This window comes from Balaenoptera physalus (genome assembly GCF_965194825.1).
Source record: "Balaenoptera physalus genome assembly, chromosome: 4".
NCBI lineage: Eukaryota > Metazoa > Chordata > Mammalia > Artiodactyla > Balaenopteridae > Balaenoptera > Balaenoptera physalus.
The window spans coordinates 59930914-59952807 of record NC_138891.1 but is presented as its reverse complement, the minus strand read 5'-3'; the positions used below and the strand labels follow the sequence as shown (position 1 = coordinate 59952807).

Below are 21894 nucleotides of genomic sequence, written 5' to 3'. Positions count from 1 at the left end.
TCATTTTTAGTAATAGCCAGCAAAAGGCATAGCCAAGTCCAATGAATACAATGAGTAAAAAGCTGAATATTGTTTCGTAAAACACTGTTCTGGTAAGTGAGATTTATAAGATCTAAAAACTGATTAATCTTATGGTCACTTCAAATGTTCAGAGTTCTCATTCTCTGCCCTATTTTACTTTGTAAATTACTTGTAAGCTGAAATATTAAACACTGTATTCTATGAAGGCAGGGATTGTATCTTACTAGTTCTCTGACCTTGGGAAAGTTACTTTATGCTTTCTTCCTCATTTGTAATATAGAGACAGTAAGAGTTATCTATATCGAAAGTTTATTGAAATAATCAGATAATATATACAAAGTGCACAGGGCCTGACACATTGGAATTGCACAGTAACTTCTACCTATTATTGAGTCACCAACCAAAGCCTAGCACAGTTATTTGTGGAATGGTTAGGTTCTCAAGCCAGCATGCAAGTCTACATTCAACTCTTAAATAAAGTAATAGTTCCAAGTTCAGTGTAATAATGTTAAATGGTGAAACAAGGGATCAACCCCATTATCTCCAAATCTAGAGAGTTATCCTAACATTCACCTGCTGTGTTAGAAAGTCATCTACTTATACAAACCAAGATACTACCTGGGTACGTACAAACTATAGACATAATGTTCAGAGAAAAAAAGTGCTGAAGATACCACTAGGGATTCTTCACAAGTAAATCTCCAATAATATATTTTTTTCTGTGATGGGTTTCCTGAATATATCCTTATAAATTGTCTTATATAATCTGCTTAATATCCCAGGAAAGAAGCTTTGGGGAAGATGGAATTTCTAAATTCAGGTAGGCTGTTGTATAAGATACTATCCTAATTTTTTGTAACTGAATGTAACATTAAGCCACAAAAATGCTTTGGAAAATGACAATGCTGGTTGATAGTGATGCTCAGAGATTTTATTAAATAAAGTGTGTGTAAAATCCTGAAGCTGTGCTAGCAATTCCTAAAGGTCAAGGCGTAGAAAGAGTTTCCACTCTTTAAAAACACCACTATGTAGGACTACGTAGGGATGATACCAGAACTATTAATACACAGAAAGAACTAGGGACTCTTTTCTGATAAATTTCTTGGTGCAAAGACTAATGCCCAAGTGACTGACTGATTTCTACTGCCATTACCTATTGTTTTTGACCAGTTTCTTTTTCTGTTCCATTGTAAAACAAATTTTAGCTTTTTCATTACGCTCCCATCACTGAAGTCTAAAGGTCACAAATAGTACACATCCAGTTGTACTAACTTTCGGTATTTTACTGTTGGCAGGAACTCCAAGACAGAACAAGGACTGTCTTCTTCCTCTATCATTATCTGTCACTTAGACCTTTGCAGATGGATACTCACTACCCTCCAACCCCATCCAGTGTCATCATGAGTTGGAAAGATCCTAAAGCCCATTATAAACACCTAGGACTTCTATTTATATCTATCTCTATCCCTGTCTATACTGTTTTCAATAATTTGGGGAGGATCCTTACGATCCAAGTCCATTCCTTCTTCAGCTCTAGTTGCTGAAATTTATTCTAAGCTCAGGCTCTGTCAGCCTAGTCATTTATTCAGGCTCTAAGAAAGGAGGTATCAGAGGAGAGGTGTTAAGGAAGAAAAGCAGAAATGCAGGCCAGCTCTAGGCTATTTAGAAACAGGCCCAGTGCCTTCCCAACTGGACATTTGCAATACTAGGACAGTTTCCTACCTTCCTTTCCCGTAGTGGAAGACCAGATTTATAGTGTGTTTCACTTGCTACTGCTGTTTTTGCTAAAAGAACTCTTTTCTACTCTGATCTATTTTTGCCTGGAATGTAGTCTCTTAGGGTCTTGCCAATATTTAAAGAAATTTCTTAGTCCTATATTGCTAGCAAGAAGGGGAGAGAAAAAGAGAAATAAGTAAAATGGGCCCTAGTCAACTTTCATGGCTTTATTCCTAAGGTACCTGTTAAACAGCTGATACATAAACCATCTTAATTAAATCAGGGTTTAGAGGTCAATTAGACAAGACAGATAATCTACCATTTTAAAATAAAAGTTATGCAAAAAACTTAATATTTAAACAATGAATATAAAATGGTACTTATGAAACATTCAAATATATTTGTTTCAAAAGTCAAGAGCTTTTAATTTAAGAGAGAATGAAATAATTTTTGATAATAAACGATCCAAGTGTTCAACGCACAAATTTAATGTTCTCTCAAACAGCAGGATAAGGTGGACCCAAGGAATTCTCACACACCATAATACAATGAAGAAACAATACTTTGAGAGTGTTATCTCCAGGTGAAGAAGTTTAAATCATCAGAGTAAGAAATAACTATATAAACATACACAAGAAAAGCCTGAAAAAAATCAAGCTATGAAAAGGGGACCTACAACTGAAATATACTTTGAGGATCACTATAAAAAGCACTTGATGTCTGTAGTCTCTACAAATAAAATAACTGCAGGAGCAGATATTTCTGCACTGGACTGTTATTACTAAAAGACCAAAACCTTTTATTAAAAGCCTTTAGTGTAACGGTGCTGATCCCCTTGGCATATTAATTTTTTGGCTTATTTCCTTTTTCTTTCTCAAATGCAGCTATCTGATTAAATATATTGAGTAAATTTTGAGGTAATTTTTTTTTAACTCCACTTTCTGAATGCTCTTTGCTACTTAGTCCCTCTTCTGGAACCTCTGTTTTAACATCCTCCTCATAATTACCCTCTCTTTCATATTCTCCCTGATTTTTATTTAATTGATATCTTTGCTCATGTCTACTGAAATCACGTGATCCAGAATAAGTGTATTTTTTATATTTTTCAACTGACTTCCAAGAGTAGTCTGAGCTTGCTGGTGAAGTGGAATATCTCATGGAACCTGGCTCCCACCTTCTATAGTGTTCTTTTCTTCCTTCTGTATCTTTCTCAAATCTTCTATAACCATAAATTTTTATCTTGTCCTCTGAATTCCTATAGAAGGAATCTGAGGAATCTCTTCTACTGGAAAAATGTCTTTCTGATTTATGTGGCTTTTCTGTTTTGCTACTACCTGTCTGAGTTTTATAGCTATTATAAAAATCTCTTGGATCTTCAGACCTACCTCCAAAATCATCCGGAATTTCAACTGAAGATGAAGAAAGAGGGCATCTATCTTTTTCTTTTACCTGTTTCTTTTGATATGGTAACCTATCCTGCTTTTCCAGTAGTTTTTCCACTTCTTGTTTTTGGTTAAGAAAAGATGCTGAAGTATTGGCTGGAACTGGGAAGCACTCATCTTTCTTATTCTGATCTACCTGATTTGAGGATGCCTTAGCTGAATGCCTTTTGGAACTTCGAGAAGACTCTGAGCGATTCCTCTTATGTTTCTTATGCCTTTTGTGACCAGAAGAGGAGGAGGATGAAGAAGAAGAAACTGATTCATCAGCAGAAGAAACACTTGAAGAGGAAGAAGTTGACTTTCTTCTTTTTTTCTTTAGCCTAAAAAAATGTAGTTAACTCATCAGATATGTTCAGTATAAAAATGTGTAATTATCCATAAAGATTTTAGTTCTATTTTATTCTCTCTAAAGATTTTCATAAAAGTTGTGGCTTACATAAGGAATTATAATAATAATCCTAGTTACTACAAGATCCAATTTTACCATGTCATGACTTTTGGGAAAAAAATACTTGTGTAGACAGTTGTTACTGTAAGCAAATCCATCATTTCTGGAAGACACAGTGACATTTCCCATATTACCTTAAAAATTTAAGACCATATGAATACATAAAGGAGAGAATTGAGGTTTTATATTTGGCTACCTCTAGTTCACAGTTTTTCCACCTCAGTACTATTAACATTTTTGGCCGAATAATTCTTTGCTGGGAGGGTAGGGTGGTGGTGGGGGAATCCTACATCATTGTAGAAAGTTCAGCAGCATCCCTGACCTCTACCCTCTAGATGCCAATAGCACTCTACCAGTTATGACAACCAAAAATGTCCTCTGGGGGACAAAACCGCTCCCAGTTGAAAATTATTGCTCTAGTTCTAAAACATTTCTCCCTAAAATACAGATAATTAAAATGACTTACATATTTTAATTCTGAGATTAAATTTTTTTTATTTTTTGCATAATTCTAGCCTTCCATTCCACTTTGCTTTATCTCTTTTATAGAAAAATTTATGGTATACATACTTGCTAAGAATCATTGATTACGACTTGAAACACTTTTATGTTTTACTTACTTTACCTCCCATATGGCACTTGGTTCAACTCAGTACCTGCTTTAAGTTTAAGAATACTGAATATCATAGTTTACCTTTTCTCCTCTTTTAAAAGCTTACGTAACTTTTCTGCACTTGTTTCTATTTTCCTTGTTTTCTGCTTTTCTTCCTTTTCAGCTTGTTTTTCTCTTAATTCCAAAGATTTCTTTTAGAACCCAGATATCGGAAAAAACCACACGTTAAAAATAGCAGAATATATAAAACCCAGTTTTCAAAAGACCAACCCCCCAACCAGAAACCAAATGTGGTATACCCAAATCACCATATATCCAGCATTAAACAAGTATTTTTAACATATAAAAATTAATCACACAGGTGTTTGGCATTAATCATTGGAACAGCCAGAACAGTATTGAGGACCAATTGCAGTTGGTATTCCATGAAAAAAGGGGAAGCCATTGCATCGATTCCCATGACCCAGAGTGCAAGAAAGGGAAAAATAAAATACATGAAAAATTATTAAAAAACATTAAAAATTTAAACAGAACACAAATTTTATAAATAAAATTCAAATAAAGAAATTCCATTAAGGTGAATTGAGGGGGAAATCACCATGTTCAAATACAAACCATTTAAAAAATAGCACAGCCCAGTTGGATGCATGATTATATAAGAAATCATTTTCCAGTTTGAGGATGGGGATGAGCAGCACCAGATGTCACAGACACAGCAGCAATGGTCCAATTCAGAAGAAAATGCATGAGAAAACATCATCATCAGTATTACAGGAAAAGACAGTTTAAAATATTTCTCAAAAAGGTTTTTTATAATTAGTTCAATTACAGTAACAATACTGAATTCTGTAACCACCAGGAAAGCTCACTACAAGGACAGTTCTCAAATCCACATACCAAATTTAGGCAACAGGAATTTTCTTACAGGGCTATTTTTACTTTTGAGTATTAACAAAACTATGAAGTAATGTCAAACCCAATTAAGAAAAGCTATATCTAAAAAACTCTTCATAATGCCTTAAATAAATGATCTAGAATAGTTTTCCCTAGAAGAAAGTTAAGTTTTGGCATTAATTTCAAATCTCATTAAATTTCTAAGAGGAAATAAAGAATCACCTGCATATATTTATGAAGCTTCTGCAAAGCATCCTCTGCATCTTTAAAAGTTTCATCCAAAGCCAAAGCTTTCTTATAGTAACTTTCAGCATTTAAAAACTTTTCTTCTTCTTCTAACCTAAATTTGAAAGGAAAATTTAGCTTTTTTTTGAGTAAAAATTAGAAGTCCTCAAATATGCATATACGGCAGAGGCGTATATGAGAGAATTTATTAGGGGAAAAACCATGTTCAGCAAATTATTTTCTTTTTTTAAATAAATTAATTAATTTATTTTATTTTTGACTGTGTTGGGTCTTCATTGTTGCGTCGGGCTTTCTCTAGTTGCGGTGAGCGGGGGCTACTCTTTGTTGCATTGCGTGGGCTTCTCATCGTGGTGGCTTCTGTTGTTGCAGAGCACAGGCTCTAGGCTCGCAGGCTCTAGAGTGCAGGCTCAGTAGTTGTGGCACACGGGCTTAGTTGCTCCGCAGCATGTGGTATCTTCCCGGACCAGGGCTCGAACCCGTGTCCCCTGCATTGGCAGGCAGATTCTCAACCACTGCACCACCAGGGAAGCCCAGCAAATTATTTTCCAATTGAACAATACTTAAATATTGTGCTTTTACAACTATTTTTTTTTTTTTTTGGTAAAAAGACAATATAAAACCACATAAAACAAATCAGAAAAACTGAACTCAAAGATACAGAGAACAGATTGGTGGTTGCCAGACGTGGGGGTGGGGGGGCTGTGGGCAAAGTAGGTGAAAGTGGTTTATCTTATAAACTTCCAGTTATAAGATAAAGTCCTGGGGATGTAATGTACATCATGGTGATTACAGTTAATACTATATTGTATATTTGAAAGTTGCAAAGAGAGTACATTTTAAAGTTCTCATCACAAGAAAAAAAAAATTTAACTATGTATGATGATGGATGTTAACCAGACTTACTGTGGTCAATACTTCACAATATTTACATATATCTAATCATTTACTGCACATAACCTGAAACTAATATAAAGTTATATGTTAATTATATCTTAATTAAACAAAAAAACGAATAGGAATCTATTACTGATAACTAAAGCCATACTGTAGGTCAAGCATTGGCATTTTAGTATAATACGTGAAAACACATGATCAACTGATATCCTCTATAAATTTACTATGATCTTGAGCTTTAGTACAGAATTATATAGCCTGGCTTTTCCTAGTAATTTATGAAGAATTTTCCTTTCTACAGAAAAATTTTCCCAGAAAATTCGCTGCTAAAGTTGGAAATACCAAGGCATACGTGTATATCACAACCAGCCTGTAGATAGGATAATTATTAGATGATGTTCACAAGTCTATGTTGTGAAAAATGAGAATTAGAAAGTTTAGATACACAGCAGTGAAAGGATTTTGCAAAATATTTTCAGGTTTTGGAAAGGAGGAAAAAGTAATTACTATAAAACAAATTTAAAAACCAGTGGGTTCAATGGAATCACTTGTGTCAGACTGGATGAGGGGAGTAAGGGACCAAAGACGATCAACATTTTTGGCCTGGATGATGGAATAGATGGTGTTGTCATTCACTGAGCTAAAAATCACCAATATGTGAATAATAAGACAACCACATGTAAGTAGGTACTAGCTTATGTACCTAGTGAGAAAGTAAAAAGCTGCTCCCAACACTTGGGTCCAAGTAGAAGTTCATATCAGTTAAAAACAAATATTACAAAATTTCATTTATATGAAGTTCTGGAATGATCATACAAACTGGAATGATCAGGCAAATTCATGAAACAGAAAAGAGATGATTCTACTTAAAAAATAAGCAGCAAAAAGATGCTATTAATCATAAACTGGTGTTTAATTATTAAAGCAGAGTGTTAGCAAATTATTTATATTTGAAGTATTATGTTTCTTCAAAATATTTTATAAATTAGACTAGTCCATTAGTCATTAAATATTTATTATAAAACTACTATGCCAAGTATTATGCCAGTATCTCAGGACAGTAAGATAGGTTATAGGGTTTGTTCTTAATGTTTTGCTCTTCGTTTAATCTAAGTCTTGTGGATTTCACTGGACAAAGTAGAGCAATAAGCTGAATACAACAGTGAAATCTTATTCACAATTAACTAGAGTTCTCAACTTATATTTCCGGCATTATAATTACTAAAATGATGAAATAAATTAGAAATTTCTGTCTATTAAACAAAAACTTCTAGTGTATGTCCAGGAAAAGAATATTTACCTAATTTCTTGTATCTTTACATTTATATTTCTGTGTAATGAAAATATTCAGAACAGTGAAGTCAAGACACTAATTAGATCTTTGCTATTAAACAAAATCTGACACTTACTGCCCTCCTCTTTCTACAAGGGTCTGGCAGAGGTATTTTCTTGCATTCCTGTGAGTTGGACAGTTTTCCAATGCAAGCTCAAAATCTTCTATTGCTTTGTTCAGACTTCCTTTTGTTGCATATCTACAGATATGAGACAAAATTAGAGGAATTTATCTTGTGAGCTATGCATAAATCTTATACACATTTACCTTGTAAATATTCCTTAAAACCCATTAACCACTTACAATGCTCCACGAGCTACCAAAGCTTCCACATTTTGTTTATCTATTTCCAGAGCCTTATTGTATTCATTCATAGCATCCACGTGGCGTCCAACCTTAAAATAATCAACTCCAATCTTCACACTAAAAAGGTGTTTGTAAAGCATACATAACAAATATTTCACAGAATATCCAAACAAAATGTCAGCACGAATAAAATTTTAAAGCAAAGCAAATTTGGTTAATATTTAGTCTTTGATATTCTCAACATAACTAAGAAGTATTCTGTCTTTGGATAATTTCATAACAAATACTTATGAAATCCAGATATTGATATACTAATTCCTTTTTTAAAAAAATTAAAAATATTGGCTAAACTTAAATCTTTAAAGTTTACAACATAACACCATTTACACCTTTAACAAAGCTAATGTCAAAAAGGTATCATTTAAATTCATTTATAAACAAATTTGGTCTTAAAGATGACAGAAGCATGCTTGCCTTAACCGAACCTTTTAGACTAATGCAAGTGTTGAAAGACAGTCTTCATACCATTTTAAAGCCCAAGATGCAGACTGCTTCTTTCTTAATGCAGAAGCAAAATCGTCTTCAGAGAAAGTTTTGCTATTAAAGAAAATAAAAGTCAAACTGTAAATACTTTTTAGGGTAACTATTATCTCTCCACCTGACAATAAAAACTGAATCCCAAGCAAGAAATTTGTATTTTATTTACAAAGCAAAATTCTTGAACTCTCAGGAATGACTATTATTGTTAAATATTTTTTTCTGCATCTTTCTCTGCATCTTATAAATTTTTTCTGCATCTACCTGGTCACATGGCACACATCAATCACTGATGAAAGACTCCATTCCAGAAGGAGGGGATCACCTAGTTCATTCAAACTTTGGCAGCAAGCTTAGGATAATCGAGTATTTTCTTCAGTTATGCAGCTTTTGACTTCAGCACCACTGACCTCACCACTTAATAGAATAATACTGATTTACTATACCTTTGCAGGCCTCGCATTAAAGATGGTGGATTAGATTCATCTATTCCTAGTTTTCCTAAAAGGAATTCAACTACTCCTGGATTAACAAATCCCAAAGAACTCTGCATGATATTCTCATAGGATTCTGAAGAATTGCTATTTAGTTCAACGCTTTTCCTTAAAAAAAAAAAAAAAAAAGTCACAACAAAAATATAAAAATGATTAACACGATTAGCATGTCCCATTTTCATTAAGGAAATAATATTATCACATGGGATTTAAATACTCAGACCATTTTTGTACATGAAAGTTTGGCAATAATGACTTGGTTCCTTTTGCCAAGTTTGAAAAAATTTAAGGGTTATAAAAATAAAATTAGCATATTTTGAAATGAGAGAAATTAGAATTCTACTTTGTTAGAAGTTGGGCAAAATTTGCTATTTTTTAGCAAAGAAATTGTTTTCCACTTAACTTGTTGAGACAATGTGGATAAATTACCTGTAGTACAAAGGAAGTTCTTCGGAACTAATTACACCTAATTTATTACCAGATAGGTGTGGTGGAAGAGATGAGCTATATAGAGATACAGCAAGCTTTTCATGATATCTGTCGATATCCTTGATTCCAGCTTAAAAAATAAGAAAATTGAGTTGATTAACAAGGCAATGCAAACTAACAAATATGACAACTGTTACTTTTTTATTAATATGATGAAACTGATTACCTCGAATGATGTCACCAATTTGGTAATATGATAAAGGATCCCCATGGTTACTGAGAGAAGGCACGTCTCTTAGTGGACATAGAGCCTGCAATGAGAAGTACTGTAAAACACCAGACATTCTATTTTTTGGTGAGAAGTGTCTTCTTTTATTCTAGCTGTTCAGTATAAACAGCTAATAGTTGACAGGAACATTAAGAAAACAACTAGCACCCTAGAGTCTAAATTTAAATAAAGATTTTAATAATTTCTGTGCCTAAACATAATAAAACAAGTTTTCTGGTTCAGGTCAAAAACTAAAATCTCATGAAATTTGCAATTAGTTTTAGGAACCACATATAAGTATGGATGATGAAACAAAAAGTTATTTTGTGCTTGTTAAATATAAAACTAAAGCTTGTCCAGAAAGTAGGAGAGTTCCAAAGAAAATGAAATGTGAATTCTTCAAAGTTTACGTCTGTTATCCAGTTTGTGATACCTTCTGCTTTTCCTTCCTTTCTATCTGCCTTAACAGACAGTAAATATCAAACCTTTTAAATTAAAGTGACATACTATTTCAAATTTAGGTCTATTCACCTTGGGCAAAGCATCTTATTATAATGTACAAACCACTTAATTTAATTATTGTAAATACATATTGAATAAATAAGACAAGAATTTGTTTCTAAATTATCCACATACAAGTATCTAATGCTAAATACTAAATAATTAAAGACATGTTCAACTAGAAGAAATAACCCCAGGCTACTAATCAATCTCACCATCTCCACTGATATCTCTTTGAGCGTTTAAAAAAGGACCCCACCCCTGCCAACCAAAGGGACCAAAACCTCCCGAAACTAGAAATGGTGCCAGAAACTGTAACTCTATTACTGCTGATTATTTTTTAAAAAGGAAAGGTGCTTTATATTTATACTTTTTACTTAATACTTATTTGTTATTAATTAATACTTATTTAATTCTCAAAACTATGTCTGCAGGGTACACTTAATTACAACTGGATGCAAAGACGTAAGTTTTGCATTGAGATGACATTTTATCCAAAACAGAAACAATCAAATAACTGAAAAGTGAATAACTTACTGTGATTTCTAAGTGGGATATATCTCTCATAATGCCACTGCCTAAACAAATCAACACCATGAAAAACCCAAATTCCCGAATGGAACTAATTCTTCCAATCACTATATCACCACGCTCAATATCTCGAAAAAAGAGCTCTCTCCGGTCCATACTAGGTATCTCCATGAATTGCTCTAAAGGTGGCATGATTGCATAATGCTCTGAAAAAATAATTAACAAAATTACTAACAATAGTTTTGTGTTCATCTGAAGTGCTGTTAAACCAAACCGCAATCAAACGATTTTAAGATTAATCTCACCTTCATCGTCTTCATTAACTTCAGAAGTTGTAGGTGCATCTGATTTCCAGGAAAGTGCAAAAAGCAGATCCGCTTTTTTGGAAATGAATTTTTGTATTTCAATGTTTTCAACTCTCTTCTCTTTTCTTAAAAAGAAACAAAATTTATGAAAACTGGTTTACCTGCAAAACCTTGTCCAAGCTTCTGCTCACGGCTTTCATCGCCCAATCGGGTCCGTCCTAAGCTCTTGGCCATACATCCTCCGAAAAAAAGTTTTAACCAAGGATTCCCTCATTCGCCGGTCTGTAGGTGGAGGGCGCGGAAACTTAAAAAGGGACAGCCGCGGCAGACACACAAGCCCAAGAGATTTTAGCTAAAGAATCCGCGCCTCTGGTAGTGCAGTACCAGATTTAAAAAGTTCAGCCCGCATCCTGCATTGCCCTCACACCAGGAGTGGGCACCCTCCTCCATCCTGCCCTCGGAACTAGCGCCGCAGTTCTCACGTGCTCACGGCCTCGGCTCTGCTCCTTCAGGACTCAGCCGGCCGACTGCGGTAGAGGAGCCCGGAGCTGCGCCCCCTCCCCCGTCTCGCAGCGGCGCCGCCGTCCCATTACCTTCCCTGTAACTGCTGCTGGGGCGGCGGGCCCCGGGCAGGCTCGACCACCGACCCCAGGAGGCTCCGGAAGTGCGGATTGTCCTGCTGTTCGCTCCTGAGCAGGGAGAGCAATGACGGCCCGTGGAAATTCAGTGACTGCCGCATAAGGTCCCGGTCCATGGCTAGAGACTGACGGGCCCAACGACCGGGGGTTGCCAGCGCCCCGTTCCGTGCCCACTACTTCAGCCCGATGGTCCGGGAGGCTGAGGAAGCAGCCAGGAAGCCGCCGGAAGCACACACCCAAACACTTCCCCACAGGAGCCTCCCGGAAGTGTTCTGGAGCCGCCCCCAGCGGCAGTGCCGCGGAGCTCAGCCTTAGTCTCGCGGAGCTCAGCCTTAGTCTCGCGAAATTGAGCGAGGTTACGGAAGCCGAAAGGATTGGGCCAAGCTTTTCTGGAGCTAAGGGACGACTGCGGCTTTGAGGTAGTGATGTGTGTAGCAAGTTTGCTTTGTAAAATTTCCGAGGTATTAGTACATTGAAATGGCCCGAGCTCTAATCTGTGGTAGGTAATAATTCATCCTCTTATTTAGCGAGGCACTTCTAAGTGCGAGTGTAAGGAGGAGAACTCCAAACGGGTTACAAAGTTTCTTCCCTCGAAGTATTCGCTGCATAAGTCACTACCTGCGCCTCAGGCATAACGACATTAAAACGACTGCTCTGGGAGATTTCCTGGAAGGCTAAAGGGCAGAAGAAAGGCAGGACACTAACATTTACTAAACTCTGGAGCTGTGTTCTCTAGCCATACCCTGTTCACTATTAGTGATTTTAGAGTTAAAACCAGAATGGCCTTAATGCCTACATGTACGCATATATACATTCTTTTTTATTTCTTCAGTTTAAGTGGTTTCTCAAAATTTAGTGCCCATAAGGTTTACTGTATAGTCAGTAAAGTCAGACTAAAGTCAATATGCTATACTTAGGGGTAATTCAAGTGATTTTTCAAAGGTAATTGTGACAGGCTTCCCCCCCCCCCCCCACCGTACTTACTGACTTGGGAACCTAACCGCGGTACCTCATCGTACTCTCATTTTGGAGATTGAGGAAACAGGCCCAGAGACTCTCAGTACATTGCTCAATATCACCAGCTGGCAAAAGGCTAGTTTGAATTTCAACCTACGACGGAATAGATCTTCACTGGCAGAGTTGCTGGAGGAAGTATTTTTATCATATAGAAGGTCTAACTTACTCTAATATTGAAATAATGTGGCTTTGTTTTATTACAATATATTAAAGTCTGTATTACTTAAGTTGTGTAGTTTAGCCTAGTCCTCTTGAACAAAAATAAATAGCAGCAGTTATTCTGCCACCTTCTGCAGCTTTGCATATTTGGGGAGATTAGTTTGCCCTTCATTGTCTCAGCGCCCAGCCAGAGTATAGCGAATGCCTTCACACTATTTTGGTTTACAGTTACAAGTGTATTTGAATTCATTTTCTGCTGGGATGGGTACCTTTGACTTTGAAGGGGACAGGGTACGAGATCTTTGAGGTAGGACTGGAGGGAGTGAGGAGAGAAAGTGAGGAACTAGTTTTGCTTCTTATCTTGGAGAAACCAGTCCCACAGATGGAACTTCTCAAGGTGGACACAGAAAGAAGACACTTTTATTTTCACTTCTTGATTTAAGGTTTTTGGTTACTGGTTTGACTGTTAAAAGTATTTAAAAAATATTTTCCAAGTAATTTTTCCACATGAAGCAGTACGAGTGATTAAGTGAATATATGGGAGGTAAGAGAGGGCAGGGCATTCAAGACAATCACATCTTTGGTGTCTTCACCCTGGACCTATTTTTACTGTGATGTCAAATTCCATTTCTAAATAAACATATATGTACATCTTTTAACAAATGCTTTTTAGGCCCTGGAGATATAAAGATAAACAGAACAAAACAAAACAAAAAAAACCTGGTTCTTGCCTGGCACACAGTTCAATGGAGGAGTAGACATAAGAAGAAACAAATATGGCACAGTGGTAAGTATTATTGTTGTGGATACCTGCTACGTGTCTGCTTAGTGCCCTTTTTTTTTTTTCTGAGAGATGAGGTAGTGGGAACTGATGAAGGTAAGAGGAGAGGAGGAGGCAAGGATGTGCACTTCAGGATGAGGGAGCAATAGGATTCAAGGAGTAGAGATGTGAAAAAGCAAAATGCTTTCTGGAGATTGCAAGATTGAAATTGAGTTAGGTAGGGATATTTTAGTTATGGACATTTTGGTTGTTTAAGTGTCTCATTTCAGGTATTTTTCCTATAACGAGGCCACTTGGTTTCATTCATAAGTACGAGGTACAAGAGGTTTAGATTACAGCTTTGTTACCATATAAGGTAGCTTTGTTCTATTCAAAGTTCTATTCGAGGGACTTCCCTGGCGGTCCAGTGGTAAGACTCCGAGCTTCCACTGCAGAGGACGCGGGTTTGATCCCCGGTCGGGGAACTAAGATCCTACATGCCTTGCGGCACAGCCAAAAAAAAAAACTAAACACCCCCTCCCCAAAAAAACCCAAAGTTCTATTCAAAGTCCCCCTAAATTGACTCAAGAAGGAGTGAAGAATACTAAATAGAAAGTATGGCTAGACCAGCCAAAAATCCATCCTCGTTATTAAAGAAATAATTTAAACTACAAGCCCTTGTGATAAGGGTTGGTACATCTTCATTCATTCAGTAATCTTTGTTTCCACCACCTTCTCTTTTCATTTTTTTCTATCATGGAGCAAGACATATCTTTAAGAAAAACATTGCTAGTTTAGTATTTATCCACTTGAGTGTGCTCTAAGATCATTATGAGTATCAGATTTTCTACCCTTTACCAGAAAACCAACTGCCAATTAAACAAAGATTCAGGGATGGGAAACTGTGACCTATCATATAAAGTCATTTTAAGATAGTTGTGTCTCTAACACCTTCTCCATTTTTTAGTTACTGGTAAATGTTTTGAGGATATTATATTAATGTAAATCAGTTCATATATCATTGTCTAGGATTGATTAGCTCAGTCATTTTGAATTACTTTTTCCAAGAGGAAAGATCATTGGTTTTAGTTCCAGTCTGAGCTGGTTAGATTGAACAGACCCATGGGTGAATACTGCACAACTCCTGGGAAGGGTGGTGGTGGTGGTACTGGTGCATGTACATCATAATCCATGTACAATACACATGGCACTTGCAGAGATGTGCAATGCTTGACCATACACAGTGGCCACCTGCATTGCTATTCTCAGCCAGCTATTTATCCATGTTTGTTTACAAAAAGGGCTTGGAAATAGAATGAGGATATTTAAGAACAAATCCCTCATGATTGTTGAAAAAACAAACCAGTTGAAAGATGTATAGAGTACTTGCATAGAATAGATAGGTCAGTATGCTTACTCTCAGGTACTTTGTCATGACTGCTTATAAAGATACATGCACACACACACACACTTCTTAGATTCTCATTTTGTGGCAGTTTCTCAGAATACTGTGCAAGAGAACATGTCAAGGTTATAACCAAGAAAAATTGACAGCTTAATTGATGCTAAATAAATAGTATTCCTTGTCAGTACATTCTGGGTTGGTTTGATACTCATTTTTAATGCATTTGGGTGTTTCTTTGAAAAAGAGTAGTTGATCATCTTTTTATTAATTTTTTTCTTTTGGGCCCCACTGCGCAGCTTGGGGGATTTTAGGTCCCCGACCAGGGACTGAACCCGTGCCCTCGGCAGGGAGAGTGCAGAGTCCTAACCACTGGACCTCCAGGGAATTCCCTGATCATCTTTTTTAAAAAATTTATTTTATTTATTAAACTATAGTTGATTTACAATATTGTGTTAGTTTCAGGTGTACAGCTTCAGATTCTTTTCTATTACAGGTTTTTACAAGATATTGAATATAGTTCCATGTGCTATACAGTAAATCCTTGTTGTGATCATCTTTTAATTATTAAACAGTAACTCCTTTTCATTTTATTGATGGCAACACCAAAGAAGATTTTCAGAGACTAGAAATGTATTATTGCGTTAGTATATTTCCCTCCTTAATGGAATCCATTGGAAGAGCCAGCCTATCTGGGTAAGGATTCAACTTTGATCCTACTCACTTTAGATATGACATTTTATTATTGGTAGACATAAAGTGGTCAAATTTCCAAATGCCATTAATTGAATGAATTAATTCATCCAGCAAGTATTTGTTGAGGGTTAGGCACTCTTTCAAATGTTAGGGATATAATAGTGGAAAAATACACCAAGATTCCTGCCTTCATGGAGCTTACATTCTGGTGGAAAGAGACAGACAATGAGCAATAAACATAGTAAGTAAATGATGTCGTATGTTAGACGGTGTTAAATCCTATAGAAAAAGGAGAAAGTCAGGGTTAGGGGCATTGGAAGTGAAGAGGGTTGGGTGTAGTACTTTTAAATAGAATGGTCAGGGCAGGTCTCATTGAGAAGATGACATTTGAGCAAAGACTTGAAGGAGTTGAAGGAATTAGTCATTCAGCTTATTTGGGAGAAAAAAAGTTCCAGGCAGAGGGAACAGCCAGCACAGAGGTCCTAAGGCAGGTGAGTACTTGGTATATTGGGAACAGCAAGGAAGACAGTGTGGCAGGAACAGGGTGAGAATGGAGGTGCAGGATTTGTAGGCTATTGGAAGAACTAGCTTTTACTCTTTGTGGAATAGGAGTTGTTTCAGGGTTTTAAGCAGAAAGGTATTATGACTTTCATTATAAAAGGATCATTTTGGCTGCCGTATAGGCTGGAGTTAACTAAATACCTATTGCTCTTAATGGGAAGGAAAAAGTTTTATAGAAGGCTATCTTTGATTTCTTGGAAAACAATTTCTTTTTAAAGTTTACACATCATTGCATAGAATGAGAATATGAAGTTTTAATGGCTGCAAGAAGATTAAGAGTGTGAGCAACTATTACCATGAGGTAGGGAGTTATCATAGTGGGAACAGTTTAGCACAGGAGTCCTGGTTGTATTTTGGAAGCAGACCATCTAATCTCTCAAGCCTCTCTTGTCACCTTTAAAACTCAGTGGTTGGACACAATGAACTTTCAGATCTAACCTTTAACATTCTCTGTCTATGATAAAAACAGTCCAAGTGCTAAAACTGCATGTCTGTCTTTAAGCCACTATGCTTCTTTTTCTATGAAGAAGGTAGGAAGTTCTTTTCCTATCGTATTGCATTGCAGGTAAGTGTGGGTTCCTACTGTGGATAGTCCCTTTATATGGATGAGATTCTCTAGTTCCAGTTGGTTGTGGATAGAAAAGAGACCAGCGGGCTTCCCTGGTGGTGCAGTGGTTGAGAATCTGCCTGCCAGTGCAGGGGACACGGGTTCGAGCCCTGGTCTGGGAAGATCCCACATGCCGTGGAGCAACTGGGCCCGTGAGCCACAATTACTGAGCCTGCGCGTCTGGAGCCTGTGCTCCGCAACAAGAGAGGCCACGATGGTGAAAGGCCCGCGCACCGCGATTAAGAGAGGTCCCCACTTGCCGCAACTAGAGAAAGCCCTCGCACAGAAACGAAGACTCAACACAGTCATAAATAAATAAATAGATAAATAAATAAAAGAACGTGAATTAAAAAAAAAAAAAAATCTTAAAAAAAAAAAAAAAAGAGACCAGCCACAGAAGTCACAGACATTGGTAGGTCACTCTCTGGAAGCCTGAGTGTGACAGTTCCATGAGGTAGTCATTGCACTGGGGGATCCTGTTTTTCAAGTGCAGAAATTAATTAGACACTGATTTAGAAACCTCATTGATGATGTTTAATGGTGAAATATAAATGTCATGTGCCCCAGAAACTCATGGAGTATCAATATATTCTCCCATGAGAAACCAGCTCTTGTCAGTAGAAGTTTGTTTGTGAGCCTGGAATCAGAGCCAAAGCAGGCTGTTGGGTGATGTTAATGACTAATTCCATCAAACTATTTAGTCTTATGCATTTATTTCCTCTATATGAGTATTTCTGCTAAGGCTGTCCGATACTCTGCTCACCTAGGAACCCCCTCTGTCTCTCCCTCTTTCTCTCTCCCACACCCTCTTTCTCTTTCCTTCTCTCCTTGTCTTTCTCTCCCTCTCTCTCTCTCTTCCTGCCTCATATATATATACATATTTATAGTTACAGTCTCCATATATATAATATATATTAGTTATATTCTCCATATATGCCATTATATATATATAATTATAGTTTCTGTTTTTGAAGCAGTTTTCAAAGATTTTTTTTTACCTTTTTTGAAATGGAAGACTAATGTACAAAACAGGTAACAACAGAACTATCTTTGTTGGAATATTGACAGGAAGATATTGAGCAGTCTGTTAACACCTCCCCCATTTCTCCCTGCCCTGCCATGGCTGGAGAGGTACCTTTAAGGAATATCTCAGACTTGTTAGCAGATTACTCCTTCAGGCAGGGTTCAATATCATTGATTATGTTTCAGCTTAAGTTATAAACATATTCTAATCATTGTTCTCTATGTCTATACTGTAGTCACTCTGGAATTGTATATTTTTCAAATTCTCCAGCCATACACACACTTTCTTTTCTGCTTGTAACCGCTTCCACAGATGGTGATTCTTGTTCATTGTGCTTTGATTCTTCCTGGTTTCACTTTTTGAGAAAGTAATCTGGTTTCCAAGTTCAGGAGGGTTCCATTCTTTGCCCTAATAAATTTCACTATGAAACCCTTTATGATCTGGTCTCTGCCTACGTATCCTACCTCATTTTCAATCCTTTCCGTCATCATTGGGATTCAACCACATGGATTTTCTGATATTTTCTAAACACTCCAAGTTTTTCCCAGTTCAGAGCTTTTGTACTTGCTGTTTTCTGAAATGCTCTTCCCTTACTTTTCTCTATTTTATTTTTTTAAATATTCAGGTCTTAGTTTGAAGACCTCTTCTGTCTCACAGTACTCCATTTATTTCCATCATGACAGTTATCATAATTTATTTTCTTACCGATTATTTGTCTTCCCCGCTAAAATATAAGTCCATGAGGACAGGGCCATATCAATCTTGTTCATGACTGTGTACTCAATAGCTAGCTCAGTGCCTGGCACATATATTTGAGTGAATGAATGACAATATACAAATATTTACATGCAGATATCACACTCACTCAGAGTAAGGGATGGGACATAGTATGTTATATATATCACATATATGGCTGAGCAAGGCTTAATTAACCAGGTTCTGAAGGGGACCTGGAAATAATTTCCAATTCTGGGCCATGGGACCACCTTTTGCCTTGGGAGGTAGTTATGGCAAGCAAAACATGTCATCTGGAAATTATAGCAACAGACAAAAGGTGGTATTCCAAAAAAATGATTCATATTATTGGTTCAACATGGAATAAAAGTGTTTTCTGGATGGGTGAAGGGAGCATGGTAACTGGATACTCCAGAAGCAGATGGGTTGATTTTTTTAAAAAACTTCAAAGGAGTTCTTTCCTCCTTTTGCTCAATTATGAGTTAAGTGGTGTGATAGCTAAAAAAGCAAATGTAATTTTCTTTCTTCCTCCCTTTATATTTTTCTTCTCCCTGGTTTACATTTGGTTATTGTCTTTTATCTTGTATAAATCTTTGTTGATTTCATTGTATCTGTGATTAAGGACTGCCCTCTCTGAGGTGTGACTAGGAATAATCTCTCTGCAGTATTCTGTGCATATAGGACAAATATCTGCATGCATGTTATATTAGTCAGGGTTCTCCAGAGAAACAGAAACAGCAGGATGTGTGTATATATATAGAAAGTGATTTATTTTAAGGAACTGGCTCATGTGATTATGGAGTCTGACAAGTCCAAAATATGCAGGGTGGGCTGGCAGGAGAGCTGATGCTGCAGTTCAAGTCTGAAGGCAGAATTCTCTGCTGGCAGAATTCTCTCTTGCTTGAGGGAGGTCAGTCTATTGTGCTAGTCTGGCCTTCAACTGATTGGATGAAGCCCATCCACATTATGGAGGGCATTCTGCTTTACTCAAAAATCCACCAACTTAAATGTTAATTTCATCCCAAAGCACCCTCACAGAAATATCCAGAATGTTTGGCTACATATCCAGGCACCATGGCCCAGCCAAATTGACACATAAAATAACTATCACAAATGTGTTGTACCTCAGTGCCACATTTTAAGACAATGGCGCTTAATTGGAGCAGTACAACCCCATGATGGCAAAGCAGCTAGAGACCATGTTATGTGAAGAACAGCTGAAGGGATAGGGAATGGTTAGAAACTTGGCACCGAATAAAGAAAAAAGAATGAAAAGAATTGAGGACAGTCTCAGAGACCTCTGGGACAACATTAAACACACCAACATTCAAATTATAGAGGTCCTAGAAGAAAAAGAGAAAAAGAGAGGGTCTGAGAAAATAATTGAAGAGATTACAGTTGAAAACTTTCCTAACATGGGAAACGAAATGAAGTCAAGTCCAGGAAGTGCAGAGAGTCCCATACAGGATAAATCCAAAAGAAACACGCCAAGATGCATATTAATCAAGCTATCAAAAATTAAATACAAAGAAAAAATGTTAAAAGCAGCAAGGGAAAACAAATAATATACAAGGGAATCCCCATAAGGTTAACAGCTGATCTTTCAGCAGAAACTCTGCAAGCCAGAAGGGAGTAGCAGGACATATTTAAAGTGATGAAAGGGAAAAACCGACAACCAAGATTACTCTACCCAGTAAGGATCTCATTCAGATTCGACAGAGAAATTAAAACCTTTACAGATAAGCAAAGGTTAAGAGAAATCAGTACCACCAAACCAGCTTTACAACAAATGCTAAAGGAACTTCTGTAAGTGGGAAACACAAGAGAAGGAAAAGACCTACAATAACAAACCCAAAACAATTAAGAAAATGGTAATAGGAACATACATAACGATAATTACTTTAAATGTAAATGGATTAAATGCTCCAACCAAAACACAGAATGGCTGAATGGATACAAAAAGAAGACCCGTATATATGCTGTCTACAAGAGACCACTTCAGACCTAGGGACACATACAGACTGAAAGTGAGGGGATGGGAAAAGATATTCCATGCAAATGGAAATCAAAAGAAAGTGGAGTAGCAATTCTCATATCAGACGAAATAGACTTTAAAGTAAAGACTATTACAAGAGAAAAAGAAGGACACTACATAATGATCAAGGGATCATTCCAAGAAGAAGATATAACAACTATAAATATGCACCCAACATAGGAACACCTCAATACATAAGGCAAATGCTAACAACCATAAAAGGGGAAATTGACAGTAACACAATAATAGTAGGGGACTTTAACACCCCACTTTCACCAATGGACAGATCATCCAAAATGAAAAGAAATAAGGAAACACAAGCTTTAAATGATACATTCAACAGGATGGACTTAATTGATATTCATAGGACATTCCATCCAAAAACAACAGAATACACTTTCTTCTCAAGTGCTCATGGCACATTCTCCAGGATAGATCATATCTTGGGTCACAAATCAAGCCTTGGTAAATTTAAGAAAATTGAAATCGTATCAAGTATCTTTTCTGACAACAACGCTATGAGACTAGATATCAATTACAGGAAAAAACTGTAAAAAATACAAACACATAGAGGCCAAAGAATACGCTACTAAATAACCAGGAGGTCACTGAAGAAATCCAAGAGAAAATCAAAAAATAAGTAGAAACAAATGCAATGAAAACATGATGACCCAAAACCTATGGGATGCAGCAAATGCAGTTCTAAGAGGGAAATTTAGAGCAATACTGTCCTACCTCAAAAAACAAGACTCAAACAACCTAACCTAAAGCAATTAGAGAAAGAAGAACAAAAAAATCCAAAGTTAGCAGAAAGAAAAATCATAAAGATCAGATCAGAAATAAATGAAAAAGAATTGAAGGAAACAATAGCAAAGATCAATAAAACTAAAATCTGGTTCTTTGAGAAGATAAACAAAATTGATAAACTACTACCCAGACTCATCAAGCGAAAAAGGGAGAAGACTCAAATCAACAGAATTAGGAATGAAAACGGAGAAGTAATAACTGACCCTGCAGAAATACAAAGAATCATGAGGGATTACTACAAGCAACTATATGCCAATAAAATGGACAACCTGGAAGAAGTGGACAAATTCTTAGAAAAGTACAACCTTCCCAAACTGAACCAGGAAGAACTAGAAAATACAAACAGACCAGTCACAAACACTGAAATTGAAACTGTGATTAAAACTCTTCCAACAAACAAAAGCCCAGGACCAGATGGCTTCACAGGCGAATTCTATCAAACATTTAGAGAAGAGCTAACACCTATCCTTCTCAA

At 36.6% G+C, this 21894-nt stretch overlaps 1 protein-coding gene and 1 long non-coding RNA gene across 2 annotated transcripts in view; one reads left to right on the top strand and one right to left on the bottom strand.

Annotated features, from left to right (window-relative positions):
* Nucleotides 1-313: 313 nt before the first annotated feature.
* TTC14 (tetratricopeptide repeat domain 14) lies at nucleotides 314-11903 on the bottom strand. The gene is made up of 12 exons (XM_082461385.1): nucleotides 11572-11903; nucleotides 10979-11103; nucleotides 10680-10879; nucleotides 9600-9684; nucleotides 9374-9503; nucleotides 8897-9052; nucleotides 8439-8510; nucleotides 7911-8030; nucleotides 7684-7806; nucleotides 5357-5474; nucleotides 4322-4431; nucleotides 314-3499 (listed from the first exon to the last, which is right to left on the bottom strand). Exons 1-12 carry the CDS (start codon nucleotides 11730-11732, stop codon nucleotides 2581-2583), a joined length of 2319 nt encoding a protein of 772 aa, XP_082317511.1. The 5' UTR covers nucleotides 11733-11903; the 3' UTR covers nucleotides 314-2580.
* An 85-nt stretch (nucleotides 11904-11988) lies between these two features.
* The window catches only part of LOC309660591, a 139751-nt gene continuing 129845 nt past the window's right edge, over nucleotides 11989-21894 (top strand). The window contains exons 1-2 of the long non-coding RNA XR_014263488.1: nucleotides 11989-12115; nucleotides 13466-13579. This is a non-coding gene — a long non-coding RNA (uncharacterized lncRNA). The remainder of the gene's footprint in view (nucleotides 12116-13465; nucleotides 13580-21894) is intronic.

Bases quoted from the DNA above. Each gene is read 5' to 3' on its own strand.
- TTC14 (XM_082461385.1), bottom strand. From the start codon at position 11,732: ATGGACCGGGACCTTATGCGGCAGTCACTGAATTTCCACGGGCCGTCA. The intron at 9,053-9,373 runs GTAATTTATCCA...TTTTTTTTTAAG, and splicing joins GAACTTCCTTTGTACTACAG to GAAAAGCGTTGAACTAAATA. The intron at 8,511-8,896 runs GTATAGTAAATC...TTTCTTTAATAG, and splicing joins TTAATGCGAGGCCTGCAAAG to CAAAACTTTCTCTGAAGACG.